This window comes from Rissa tridactyla, chromosome 1 (genome assembly GCF_028500815.1).
Source record: "Rissa tridactyla isolate bRisTri1 chromosome 1, bRisTri1.patW.cur.20221130, whole genome shotgun sequence".
Taxonomy (NCBI): domain Eukaryota; kingdom Metazoa; phylum Chordata; class Aves; order Charadriiformes; family Laridae; genus Rissa; species Rissa tridactyla.
Window position 1 is genome coordinate 169512540 of NC_071466.1, and position 14306 is coordinate 169526845.

The window sequence follows — 14306 nt, forward strand, 5'->3', positions numbered from 1 at the left end:
GCCAGGCTAACGTTAAGGGGTTGAGCAGGAATAGCAGACGTGCTTACCTCGTCATAATATTTCACTATGTATCTGTGGATTTCAATCAAGGCCACTTTCTCATTAAATTCATTTTCATGTTTCTAAAACAGAAAACAGTTCTGGTCAGGTAGTTCTCCTTTTTAAAAAACTTCACATGAAAGCAAATGAAGTTCCCACTTCTCAATCATACCTTAGATTCCTGAGTTAGAAATTCTTCAACCTCTGAAGTGGTCAATGGAGGCAGATCCCTGATGGCTTTGTAGTACGCTTTCACCTCCTTCTTGTAGAGTGGAATGTCCTTAGCGTAGAGAAGTTTATTTGTTGGTGCTTCCTTAAAAGAAAATATTTGAAGCCTTGTCAATTTTCACAGCACAGATTTCCTAAGGTTCCACCTCCACATAGTTAATTGCATCTAATTGTGTCTGTTCTCTGTGTGACTCATGTCTCTTTGCAGTGGTTACATGCAAGGAATCAAGGCTATGAAATAAAGATGAAGAACAGACCCAGGGACGTCAGTAACAGTGCATTGTGTTTCATGACAGTCACCATATAATTATTTCTATTGGCATCAGGAGTGATGAGCATCTGTCCCTCAGACATATTTTTCTTTCTTCCTTCCTCCTCACCCCTCCCCAGGCCTGAAAGATTGAGAAAGCTGAACCCAAGGCCTTGAGGCTGATACAGGATACAGCAGCGCTGCGGGAAGTTCCCCTAGGGTAACACACCGGAGAGCCTTGCTAGGTCCTGTCCTGGCAGACGTTCCCCTTAAACTCTTTGGTCCCTACTACTCCTTTTGCTCTGGGGCTCCAGAGCGTGGAGACCTGACCGCCAGGCATGCACAGCCAAAGAGATTTATTTTTTTCCCCAGGGCTTCAACAACCCGGGTCAGGAGTCACCTACTAGGCAGCTTTAGGCTCATCTGAAGAAATAAATGCTGATGGTTTGTGGTAGGAGCCGAAGCCCCACCTGGAAACCATGTTTTCAGAACGTAAAAGTGGAGGCTGGTAGTTTCCTGTCACTGCTCTAGTTTAAATTCTGGGGAATAAATGACACAACCATGTGATACCTTGTCACGACTGTTTCCACTGTGCGATGAAATGATTTAAATGTTTGTTTACTGAAGTGGCTGAAGAATGTTTTAAGCTAAAAGGCTAAAAATTATGAAAGTACATACATTTTAGTACTAAAAGGCCACAAGATGCTTACTGCATTGCAAACCTTTATCAGGTTTCAGCATCCCTTTTCAAATGGCTTCATGGGAGCTGCTGTATCAGTAATAGTATTTCACAAGGGATGTTAAGCATAGAAACCTAACAGAGCATGCTCAGTTGCAGTTTTTCCATCAAGTAAGTGATGTGATGAGTTTTAATTCATGACACTTCACTCCTAAAATAAGACAAATAAGTGCATTATTTGTTCTTTACCTTTAACAGATGAGCGAATTGGTTCAGATCATGTAGGAAATTAGTTCATTTTTATATATATTTTTTTTTTTTGCTAAAAAATCTCTATCCTGCTTTTCTTGGTAGTTATGAGCCTGAACAAATGCTTCCTGCTTTGGTCCCAAGAAAATGAAAATATCCTGGGGGAAAATCAAGTATTTCTGATCCCCAGAGTTCTGGACACTGTACTAAAGGGCTTTTGAATATAAGATTTCTGGACTTGTTACTCCAGCAAATAATTTTGCATACAAAAAGAGAGCAGCTAATACATGTAAAAGGAACTGTTTCAAACTTCAGAGTTCTTTCAAGCACTCTTACAGCTCCCAGTAGCTTCTATGTGTGTTTTCTGCACATTGGTGTGTGGCAGACAAAATTTGGACTACTTATCAAATAATGTCAATACTATTAAGATCTTTGTTTAAAAATTCTGTAAAACTTCATTGAAATCTTACTCTTTTCACCCTCTTCCACATATTCTATATACACACTGCAGAAACAAACTGCAGAGAAGACAAGCAGCAGCTAACTATAAATACGGCATTCTAGTAGCTGTATCTGTCTACTCGAGTGAATTCTTTGGTCTTGTGAGACGGAGCAACAAGGAGTGGAAACCCAGCTTAATTAGGCCACTGACAGTTTTGCCCCAATGTCAGCAGATGCAGGACTTCATCCTCTAAATAATTACACAGTTGAAGAAGACATTGGTTGAGGAGTAGCAAAAGACTGGAAGGGCAGCATTACCTTCCCCAGTGTCTGTTCTGCTAGAGAAAAGGCATCCATGAAAGCTTGTGCGATTACAGACAAACAGCCATCTATATGTGAAGTCTTCTTAATATCAAAGACAAACTGGGGATTCTTCAGTATGTTCACCCAGAAGCGAAGAGGAAGACTAGACAGAGAAAGAACAAGCATCCTTAAAATTAACCACTCATGTAGCACAACTGCTTTAAAATGGTAATTTAATTGCACTGCACTCATGGAAAGAAGCACATTTCAAGGCCATTTATTCATGTTAAAAAAGAGATCAGGAAACAAAGGCTTCAGAGCAAACACATCAGTCAGTCACCCTTCCATCTTCAAACAATGCTCTCAACCTGCAGATACTTCTTTCTGAGTGCAAAGACAGTATGCAGTCCTGGAAGCTATGATGGTTTGTGTTCAACACACTAAAATTATCAGGATCCACAACGCCAAACCATATCTTCACCCAGGCATGCCAAAATCTTATTCTTCTGATCACCTGTTCCATCTTTGCAACTATGTTTTCAGAGAGTGCACGCACTCCTGTGCATATCATACGGACATACCTGTTGGTTTTCCATATATGCACCACATCAGGGTCAGTAATTTTTTTGCTCTCAGCCTGGGCATCCAGAAAGTCAAAAAAGTACTTGATGGCAACAGGTGCTTTATTGTTGGGTAAACTCCAAATACTCCTGAAGAGCTTTTCAACAACCGAATGAATCGCAACCTGAAAAGTAAGAAAATGAACGGTGCTGTTATTACACAAGAAAAGAGTAGGATTTTTTGCCTCAGAGAGTTGAGCGTGCCCCAGAGCAACCACACACAGAAACTACAACACGCTTGTGGCAAACATCTAGGGCATAGGTTATTGGCAAACAAGACAGTCAGTAACAAAAATGAAACTACAAGTACACCATAATGATCTGCTTTCAAATGTCATGTGTCCTATCACTTTACCGACAGGAGAATTGTGGTGAACCTTGTAATAAATCGCAGGCGGAAGGAATCACTCGTTCCAACAAAGACAACATCAACTCTTCAGATACTGTTGGCACCGTTGCTGAAGGCATTTGGAACTTGTGAATGGAAGTAACAGGGAGGTGAGCAAAAGGAGTTTAACCAGTTTTCTAGGGCGCTGGTGCCATCTGCGACACATGTTGAACACATGTGCTCATCAACTCTTCACAGCCAAGCGACTGTGGCACTTGATCTAATTCTAGGATAACAGCCTTGGGTGGCATATGAAGACACTGATGTTAGAAAGAAGAACTGAAAACTGGGTATTTCTGATCCAGAAGTGAAGCTGTTTGGCTCACAAAAGCAAGGGCTTGGTTACTGATGGACTCACTGACATCATTACAGAGAATTCATAAACAGAGGCAAACAAACAACACTGTTTTGTGCTTCTTTTCTTCACATTTGTTCTGAAGATCAGTTCAGCCCAGTCTTCTCTCAACAAGAAGGATTCCAGTGTATCCCAGGGCCTTGATGCGCTACTGGCCAGTTCATTTCACCTGGCAAACTCTGCAATTGTGTCTGTGTGCTGGTATAAGTGACAGAGAGAGAGGGAGAGACACGGTTCCGTGCAATTTCCTTTAGCGCACAGCATATCATGGGTGGAATTTCACAGTGAAGGATATCACAGCACTGTTGTTCAGAGTACTACCCTGCTTTGGAGAAGGAGATGAATAATTTAAAGCCCTTTAAAGGACTGTTTCTTAAGAGCCTGATCTTTTCTTTTGTACTTCAGTCTTCCACCATAAGATACTACTAGTTTACTCCAGCAATTCCTAAGGGCTTATGTTAGTTTCCACAGCTAATGAAAAATGACCAGTCTTCACTCTCACTTTGGGTAGTGTCCTAAATTACTTCAGATGCTATCAACAATCTAATTAAATAATGATTGTCAGATTTTTAAATGCAAGAAGGCCATAATCTTCATCCCTTCAGGCCTCTTGTATCACACAGCACTCAGGGTTGTGCACTGATTAATATTTTAAGTAATATGCTGTTGTAAAGAGTTTTATAACCTTTTGAGTAAGTCAGAAACAAGATGATACTACCAGAGGGAGTGAGCAGGGCTTATTCCTAAGGAATGCGCATTGTATAAATTAGGTAATTGTATTATAGATCCTAAGGACCTTGTTTTTAAAATTAATCTAGTTATTTTTGATGCTTAATTTGAGACCCTAGAATATTATTTCATTTCATGGGCAGTATTTTCTGACACTCAGGCCTTGGAAGTTGTCTGTAAGCTGGGCAAACACTCGTAGAGAGTGAGATCGTTGATTGAAAGCTGTCTCTCCAGAAGGGATGGGACTCTATGGGACTCAGTGGCAAACTCACTTTCTATAAGGTCAGTAACCACCTTTTTTCTTTAACCTGAGAAAAAAGGTTGTGCTTACTGAGGAGACAGAGAGTGTGAGTAACAGCCAATTTTAGAACTATAGCAGTAGAAAACCTGAAATGTGGCCATCTTTGCAAATGGTCGTAATTCACAGTTAGCACAGTGATTTTTATAGGCTACCTTTTTACTTAACATTTGATATACATGCAGGAAGTCTGTGTAATTTCTGCTTTAATTTCTATTTCTGCTGTGCCAAACTAGCCATGCCTAACACCAGCCCTCCCTCAAAATAAGGACTTTACAGTTTACCTTGGTTGACAGAAGTTTTGTCAGATACATTTCTTTCACTTTGAATTTTTGTTTTCCTTTGTGACCTGCTCCTTTCACATCTTTGTTTGCTTCAGAGTCTGGTAAAATCTGTCATGAAGAGATTAGAGAGATTACACAGATACAAATGCAGCTCAGTATTAAATTTACCATTTAACAGTGTAATGACTGAACTCACCAAATGACAGTGTTCATCCGAGTAGTCCACATCTAAACACCAGAAAGCAGAGAACAAACAGGCATTAACCAAACACAGCTACAAGCTTGTGAGCTCTGCTGAGCTCTGGGCTGTGCAGCAGAGTGCATGGCTCAGGATGCCTAGCAAGCAGGCTTGGTGTCACGTTTTCCTGCTTGCGGTCTGGGGGAAGCCTCTGAGAAACGCACAGGTCCTGGCTCACTTCCCCAGTGCCAACCTGTAGCTCGGACCACTAAGCTAGGGCATCATCATCATCTGCTGCTGGGGTAAGCTGGCAGCAAATCACAGCCCCTCTGAAAGGAGGCCGACAGCAGAGGAGATGATTGCATTTAGCAGTCAGCGCAGGGAGCTGAGGTCATGCTTGAAAGCAATGGCTGAGAACAAACCCTACTCTTGCCGAAGGAGAGGGCAATGCCATCCCAATGACTTGCCCCTCAGGGACACATCTCTCCTAACTTTAGATGTTCACTTTGACCATGAGGTGAATCACATGCTAGGAGTGTCTTTCTCTCCCCAGGGGCTACAGAAAGTCCACCTCTGCTGAGCCACCAGCTGGGCTGGATCAATCTGCATCACAAGGGTGGATGAGATGAACTGACCCTTTGCAAGCACCCTTTAACTCCTAACCTGCTGCTGAGACAGATGAGTCAAATCTTTCAGAAACACAGTCGAAAGAATAAGGAAAATGTCAAACCTGCATCTTTTTGTTATGCCTGTCTCCGGACAGTGCACCACTCTGTTCATGATGCACAGTGCTGGGCACCGGAGCAGGGCATGTTCCCTGTGATTGTCTCACCAGTCAGCACTTTGTGTCACCTGGGCTTCCCTGCCCTGCTTTCCTGCCTATGAGTCCGTATTTTTAAGCGTTCATTTGCTGAGGGCTCTCAGTCCTTCTGCCCTCCTTTCCTTTGCCTTCTTCCCTCCTTCTAGGCCCACTGTGCCTGCAGAGGCCCAGAGCCAGGGTAACATGCCTCTTCATTTGGGTCAGCTATACTGAAGTGCCAATTTTTCTGACCTCCTATTGACCAAGATACAACCTGTCATAGCTTAGCCCTTTGCATTCCCAGCCCATTCTCTGCGAAAGATTAAATAGATTGCAGTTCCCTTGTTACCTGATCGGGTATTTGTCTTCTTTTTAAAGACTTTTATGGTTGCTCCACTTGAAATCTGAAAGCAAAAAAGAAATGTATCTCGCTGAAACAAAAGTGTTTAGAATTCATGAAACTCTCAGTTTCATTTCCTCTGTCCTTAAATCCGTGGCAGCGCAGGAGTGTGCCAGCCCACTCTGTTCTCACCACGCTGTGCAGGGCTCTCAGCAGGCAGCCAGCGCTGGGCTTTCAGGCACAGGCAGCAGCTAGTTTGTCAGCCTCACCTGGCAAGGTGGGAAAGCAGTGCTTCCGACAAGCCGGCCTTTAAAGCCTTTCCCTTTCTTTGATTTTTCTGGTTCAGCCCCTATTTGGACATTTTCGTTTTTATGTACTGCTTTGTGCTGCTTCTTGCACCCGCCTTTCTACAGGTTGCCTGGGCTGAATTCTCTGGCTCCAACGCAATAGGATATTACGGGAAGGTGAGGCAGAGAGGGGAACACAGGGATGATTTCTCTTTTGGCCCCCTTTCTTCCAGCTCAGTCCATTCCAGAGCTTTCCTCCCACGCCCTATGGAGAGGCCACGCTGAGGGTCTAGCCTGGTGCTCCCAAGAACTATCTTCAAACTTCAGTTCCCAAAGTGAGCAAAATATTTATGCTCTGTGGTCTGTAAGGTCAAGATCCATATCTAGCCACCTTGGGATTTCTAGGAAGAATCTTCCCCCTCCTTCCCTGAATTTATAGTGTTGCCAGGATAGTAACTTATCTTTACAAGAAACTGGCAAGTCATGCTTTTATTGTCAAAGAGTAACTCAAAAACGGCTCCCACTGAGAACTACACCACTGCTCTACTGTCAAATGTTGGGTCTTGCCAAGTGCTAGTATTCTTCCCTCTATAATTACAAAAACAACTGGCCAGTTCTAGGAAGGGATCTCTGCCAAAATAATTTAAGTGTTTTTTAAACCTTGGCAGCCAGCCCGGTGTGAGAAACCAGTTCAAACATTAAGATACTCTATCAAAAGCTGTGCCTTGCGCCAGAGAAATCTGCACTTACACTTGCTCCTGGAAAGTAAATGCAATCTATTTTATAAGTATGATTTTTTTGCATGGTTTCCATTTATCATACAGTGTTTCACAGCTCTTTCAGATAACACACAGCACTTTAAAACCATGCTACAAGTGGGACTATGCTCTAAGGCTGGCTTGTGAGATGACACAAACGCTCAGAGAAAACAAGAGTCCTCCTACTCGGCCCTGAGGACAGGTAAACAGGAACAGGGCTACCCAGAAGCTTACTCCCTCCCAGAGCAGCATGAGCAATGCGCTGCCTCCACTCCCTCTCGAAGAAGCAGCTCAGTGCTGAAATGTGTCAGTTCCTGTCCTGAGGGAGACGGGTAGAGCTCAGAGGGAGAACTGTGCTTCCCTCCAGGAACCAGAGATGATGATGCAGGGCAGCCATGATCCAAGCCGCCACTTTGGTTTTATTTCTGGGACAAATACCGCTTTTAGCACTGAGTGGAATGTGCTTGCCCTCCTTTACCATTACTGCACTGGCTGTACTTGCTACTTCTTTCAGATCAATTAAAACAACAACAAAAAAAGCCCTTCTTTTTGGGTCCTGCTGCCTAAATCACCTTTCATGGCGGACTGCTCCCACAGGCACCTCAAAACATCCTTACTTTGTCAGGTGCGTTACTGCAGAGGACAAACAGGGAGAGGGGAGATATGTTCAGATCCACACAACACAGAGTACAGCTACTTTGCAAAACAGAAGATGTAGTAGCGTGGCTCTACACCTCTTCCTTGTTCTCCAGGCTTCCTGTCCTCCCTATAATCTGGTCACACATTCAGATCACACGTTCAGATTCACTCTCTGGGGCTGTGCCCGCTCCTGGAATGTTGAGAAATTTGCTACAGGTTGAGAAATTTGAGATCTGACTGGACAGCAGATCTGAAAGCAGTTCTCTAGCTCTCTTCTGGTGTGGGAAATAGGACATCATGATAACTTGTCAAGGCTTGTGGTTATTCTCATGCAAACAATAGTGCAGACCTCAAATAATCACATCAATAACCCTACTAGGAGCAAAAAAATAGAGCAAAAGGAGCACACAAGTCAGAGACACACTAAAGTCTAACAGGAGTACAGTGTATTTTTCTCCCTTCAGAAACACCACGCAAAAATGCAAACACCCCCTATTTGCACATTTTAAAAATCAGTGTACAAAGTCTGCGTTTTCAAGAGTGACTGATGATCCTGAGACCTTTACAATACAACCCTCATGCTCCAGTATTTTTAAAAAAATTGTCAGTACTTCCCAGTTTCAAAAATCTGGTTACTTTCTAGCACTTAAGGCTGGCAAACAAACAACCCTCCCCCCCAAAAAAAAGCCCCAGGCTTGCCACAAAACTCTAGGCACTGTTGAAATGTAAGCTGGAATTCCTCAGGCAACATGAGTACCCTCATGCTGTGTATGTAATGTTCCCTTTTCGTGCTAACTAGACACCTTTACATTCCTTTTTGCATTAATACGCATACAAGAAAATAAACGAGATACACTAATGGCTGATACTTGCCACTAAGCCACTGCCTAAAATGCCACTAAGCTCCTGCCTAAAACGTACATTATTTTGTCAGTGTCAGAAAAAGCGAACTAAAATATCTAACAGAGATACCCAGCACAATTTCCATAAGGCAGCTGCTAAGCTATAATTAGTATAGTTACAGCTTTGCAAAAACAACTGAACCTCCAACCTTACTTGCATCTGCCTGCAGAAACCACAGACGAAAATAAGGGCTGGGACAACGACGCCCAGGGATGACAGTGACCAACTGGAGCAGACTCATTTGCCATAGCACCCATGAGCCATGGCACGTCATGACCTCAGGAAGTGCACAAAAGCTGCCAGGTAAAATTAGGGAGCACTCGCAATAGCTGCCTGCAGTAAAGAGGGCAGGTACTAACATGTTAGACAGAAGTTCAAACATCTAATCAGATTCAAATCTACATTGACCTTTGCTGCATAGACTCTGACTGCAAGACTACAATGTTCTAATTTGTACAAAGTCTTCACAAGTAGAGTGGAGGGAAGTCCCATGCTAATCTGTAGACAAGATTCAAGAGAGGCACACGAAAAGCTGTATTTAAGACACTGGATGGTGACTCAGGACATCTGGGTTCACCGCTGCCTCCCTGGGAGGTAAGGAAAGCAACAAACTCCTACAGAGATCTGTAAAGTGACACGAAATGAGCCTGCTCCAGACCTCAGCAGCCTTGTGCTCCACCCAAACTATGAAGAGTCCTGCTAGGAGTACTTGTTCCTCTCTGTGGGTGGCACTGTGCTTGCTCAGGCAGACAGAAATATGCTCAGGGCTGGCTCAGGTTTCTCAGCACCGTACTGCATTGCATGACACAGACTTACACTCATCATCAAAACTTCTAAACAAATAAAAATCAATTATCGTGTTAAGAGCCAGACTTCCAAATTCAACGAGGCATCAAGAAAGCCCACTAAAAGCACTCAACATACTAACTTCATCTGCAGGATCTATCTATAAGCATCAAAATGTGAGCTACGTCTGCTGCACGTTCTACCCCAGCCTCTCACCCTCTATTTTGACTGGTGTCAGTGGAAACTCCTTAGACAGGCAATGCTGCTTGCTATGCTTTCCCCCAAGGGCTCTGCCACCAGTTGCAGCCTCATGTGTTGTTAAAATGATGGAATAATTATTGCAGCATTGAAAAGGACTGGTTTATAGGTGCAATTGGAAGTGGAGGGGAAAACTTACAGTAAAAAAGTAGCGACAGTAGATGGAAGCAGAAACAGAGAGAAAGAAGGAAAGAGACTGACACAGAAGGTCTCAAGAGAAGAGCAACCAAACTCAATGACTCTCAATGAGCTTTCACAAGTATCACTACCACCTGTTCACGTAATCAAAATATGAGGTGGGAAGAGGTAAACAACTGCTCATGGTGCAACAAAAACTCAGCAGCAGAGACTAGAAAAGATTCAAGGCAACGTTCATAGCTGGAAATCAGATGCTCTTTTAACTGAAATGCTCAACAGAAGTAACAGTTTACCTGGTGTTCTTGAATCAAGCAACCCTGCAACAAGCAAACCTCTGAAAAGTAATTGAAAACATATGACTTGGCAAGACAGTTGGCAAGAACATTGGCAAGAAAGTTAATGTGTCACATATTTCTTTCCTTCTGTTGATGATGCTCAGCTACCTCTTCAAGGTTTTGGTCAATCAAGATACTTCTGTGCAGACAGCATTTGGGAGTTGGGGGGAAACTGCTTGTCAATTCACTGGTATGACTTTCGTGCTTACCTCGTAATGACCGATGGTATTTAGCTTCCTTATCCCATCCTCCATCACTTCTGAGGAACCATCAATATCTAACAATTCTCTTTGCTGCTCCTCAGATACAAGTTCTGCAGTATGACAACAACAGAAAACAATTACATCCCAATGGCATTCTCACTGTACCAAAGTTTGTAAAGAAAAACAACACCTAATTATTTTTGGACCAGTGGCTCCCAACTAAGCTGTTTCTCTCTGTCCTTGTGCTAGGTCACATGAGAGCAGTTTTGTACTCCCACACCGCAGATTCCTTTTCTGGGGTGACAGCCTGTGTGGCTTTCATTACTGCAGGCTATTGGTGCTTCAAGACAGAGTTTTTGGAGGTGCTTTCACCTAATCTAGCTATTCTGTTGCACAAGCATGCCCTGGTGTTATGACCATGTTGGGACTAGAAGCCCCAAGCCCAAGACGACACAAGCCACTTCTAAGAGACCACCACAATGAGCTGTATATGACTGACCTAGTGAAGGGTGGTCAGGCACTGGTGGTGGATATAACCACTGGATATGACAGTAAATTATCATCACTTGCCAATGCAGCAGCTGAAAAGGTAATGAAGTATCAACACTTTAAGAAGCAAGTCTGGGAGGTGATGAATGCCAATAGTATAGTTTGTTGGATTTCCTATTGGAGCATGTAGGAAGTGGTATAGTGGAACTACCGGCTTTTATCTGACCTTGGGCTCTCAAAAACCCAACAAGAAAAGGTGACCTCAGTCTTCTCCAGAATGGCTATGTTTACATCTGCAGATATTGTACATATCTTTGTGAGTCACATATGAACTATTATATAAACCTAATCTGACTGTAAATAAACTATATTTGTGGGTCCCCCTGATCAAGGGAAATGCAGGCCTGTTGGAAGGAAGGGTGGTAGGAGGGACAGTAGATAGGGACTGAAGTACTTGATAATCATGACACATCATCTTACCCACTGACAAAATTTATCAGCCGGCTGTACGTAGGTGGATGGGCCACCTTACAACCCAGAAAAGGAACATATAAATTATATGTGTTCAATAAACAACATGTGTTTGTTAACTGCATGCTGAAGTCCTTGCAGAAGTGAAGCAGATGTAGTTCCAATGCTCTAACTGGTAGCTTAAATGGTCTAACGGCCTAGTATTTCCCTGGAAATTCCTTACAAAAGCTACGTTCTGCCCAAGTGCTAAAAAGAAATATCAAAGTCAAAGGTAGGATTCCAAAAAAGAAAACCCCACAGACAGACCAGTGAGCTCCGTGAAAATATAACACAGTGACACACTCTTACCAAGACCAATCTCATCCAATTGAAGACCATAGGGAAAGCCATTCTTATTCAGGAAAGCCTGAAGGCTCTTCTCCTTGGCTTGGCCTATGGTGTCACAGTCCAGAACATTAACTTGGATAGTCTGACAGGCATCTCCACTTTCATTTTCTGGGATTTTTTCAAAGATAACGTTCACTGTCTGGGGAAAGAAACACATGTTATTCTGAGTTACAGGCAATACCTGGCATGGGAAACCTACAAACTCCCAACAGCAAACCTGAGAGATTTTAATCACATTTAATCACATTTATTATTATTATTATCATCTTTATTTCAAATAAAGATTATTTGAAGGAAATACACAATCAAGCATTTAGAATTCCTCACATCCAAAGTATCAAAGATATTTAGCTATATATTTCCAAAAGTGTATTTTCTATTCTGCTTTTCTGCAAATCTGTTTCAGTGAATTACCAGAAAAAGACAGGAGACCAGGAAAAATTACAATGCATGTTCTAAAAAGAGCAGATCTTTTATTTAAAATGAATGCCTTAGAAGCAAAACTGTAAGCTACTAGAGATCTGATAAGGTTGCTAAGTAAGTCGTCATGGTAAGCATGATTGATTTTGAGTGGATAGGAAACAGTGCTAAAATGCATATTTACACCAGCAGATTATGCTGAGTACTTTATATCATACAAAAAAATACACCTCCCCTAGAGACATCAGTGTCTGTCTGCATGCAGCCGTGTCTCTAGAGGAAGCAGAGACAGGGCTACGGCAGAAGCAGTGGAAAGGGAAAGCACGCTGCCACGGACACAACCCAAAGCGGTCCAGATCTGCACAAAAAGGTGTCATTTATTCTATTAGTTATTACTCCTGGTCAAACACCCACACAACCTGTCAAGTTATAAACCCCTTGCCCTTTAGCTCACAGCTACTCTTATCAGGGACACAACTCATCTGCTGGGCTGCACACAATGGGCCAGAGGGAGGTGCCAGTGAGACTGCGTGGCCATCTCCAGGGAATGTTTTCAGTCAGGTCGTATTTCTGGTCAGGTCAGGCAGATCAACTGCTTCCGTAAGGCAGGAAAAAGGGATGAGCAAAAGATTGCTAACGCCGAGTGATAACAGCACTCACTTCTAGTGCCGTAGACTGCTCCTTGCAGAGACATCACTGTTCAGTTACATGGATACAACATTCTGCTGCAGATGTCTCGGGACAGAATTAAAACAAGTGTTTTAGGTGCCAGCACTTGACTGCAAGTGGCATAGGAAAATCTGCGTACTCAAACCATTCTGGCTGTTGGACGTTTCTGGTATAACACATATCTTTTGACTGAAATGTGAGCACTGCAGGTGTGACTCAGTGTAGGAGTGATCGCTAAATGAGGAAGCACCTAAAACCATTTTTTTTTCGCTGTTGTCATGTGAAGGAAAGAACTTCTGTCCAGGTTGCTGCATGGACAACTTTCCTCTCTTATTAGAAAAATGGGTAGTTATTAATAGTTGTAGAATGCTATTTTCTGCTTTATTACCCTGCAAGAGTGAAAATTATGACACACGGAGAAAAAAAAGTAGTCCAATGAGACATAAATTAACTTTACTGTTTCTAGAGAAGCAAAAGGAGTATTAAAAGCAGGGCTGCAAAACTACGATCAGGATTTAACAAAGACTAGGATGTAACTGAAGTAACTGAGGATAACTTAATCAGGACAGAGAGATGTTTAATTTTGAGGAAAATGAGACCATGGAAAGGACAGAAGGGACGGAAGAGGAGGAGATGCAGGAACAGTGCCTGCAGAAGGAGAAGCAGACTGGATGCCATGCCTCAGGTTGGGATTTCATGCGGAAAATTAGTAAAAAAATATATTGGCACAGGAATGAGAGAGTCATGCTTGGTTAGGCCCACAGACCAACTGAACAGACAGCAGTCCTGTCCTTGACTTTGATTGCCCTGAGGTCATGGTCTTGTAGGACATAAAAGTGTGGACGGGGACTGTGTTTTGTCTTTGAAAAACTCATTTTAATCAAAGTCTTTGTCTCTTCTAGTCTCTGAACTGATCTTTCTGGAGTTGCTACTCACACTTTAAACTGATGTTGATGTGTCTTTACATCCTTGGAAGCATTCCTGCCTGTAGTTGATCCTTTCCTCCTAACATTATTCCTACACTGCAATATTCAAGTTACTGCTTCTCCTTCATTTCCTCTTCCTTTCAGATTGTCAAGAGAAACTGTCTTTTTCTCTGCTGCATTTCCTTTTCAGCACGTGTTCTCACACAGACTGAACATAAATGCGCAGCCTCTTTAGTCCTCCCATCCCCACTCAACTCATTGTAGGATGACAGGACTGTAAAAAGAGAGTAGTAGTCCTTTATGTAGGTGGAACACAAGTCATTTATGGACTTCTTAACTGAAAGTATCCACAATGTGAGGATAATAACAATACTTTACAACTCAAAGAAGTGGTCAGATGGGAAGAAATATTTAAACTCATAAAAGTCTCAAAACCAAGAGAGTCAGACAGTTTTGC

The 14306-nt window shown here is 42.7% G+C and overlaps 1 protein-coding gene across 1 annotated transcript in view; it reads right to left on the reverse strand.

Annotated features, from left to right (window-relative positions):
- The window catches only part of PLXNC1 (plexin C1), a 72717-nt gene that overhangs the window by 4706 nt on the left and 53705 nt on the right, over positions 1-14306 (reverse strand). Inside the window, exons 22-30 of the mRNA XM_054204734.1 lie at positions 11796-11973; positions 10494-10597; positions 6190-6244; positions 5060-5091; positions 4864-4971; positions 2771-2934; positions 2205-2352; positions 212-352; positions 48-122 (exon numbers count right to left, since the gene is read on the reverse strand). Coding sequence (XP_054060709.1) covers positions 48-122; positions 212-352; positions 2205-2352; positions 2771-2934; positions 4864-4971; positions 5060-5091; positions 6190-6244; positions 10494-10597; positions 11796-11973 — 1005 coding nt within the window. The remainder of the gene's footprint in view (positions 1-47; positions 123-211; positions 353-2204; positions 2353-2770; positions 2935-4863; positions 4972-5059; positions 5092-6189; positions 6245-10493; positions 10598-11795; positions 11974-14306) is intronic.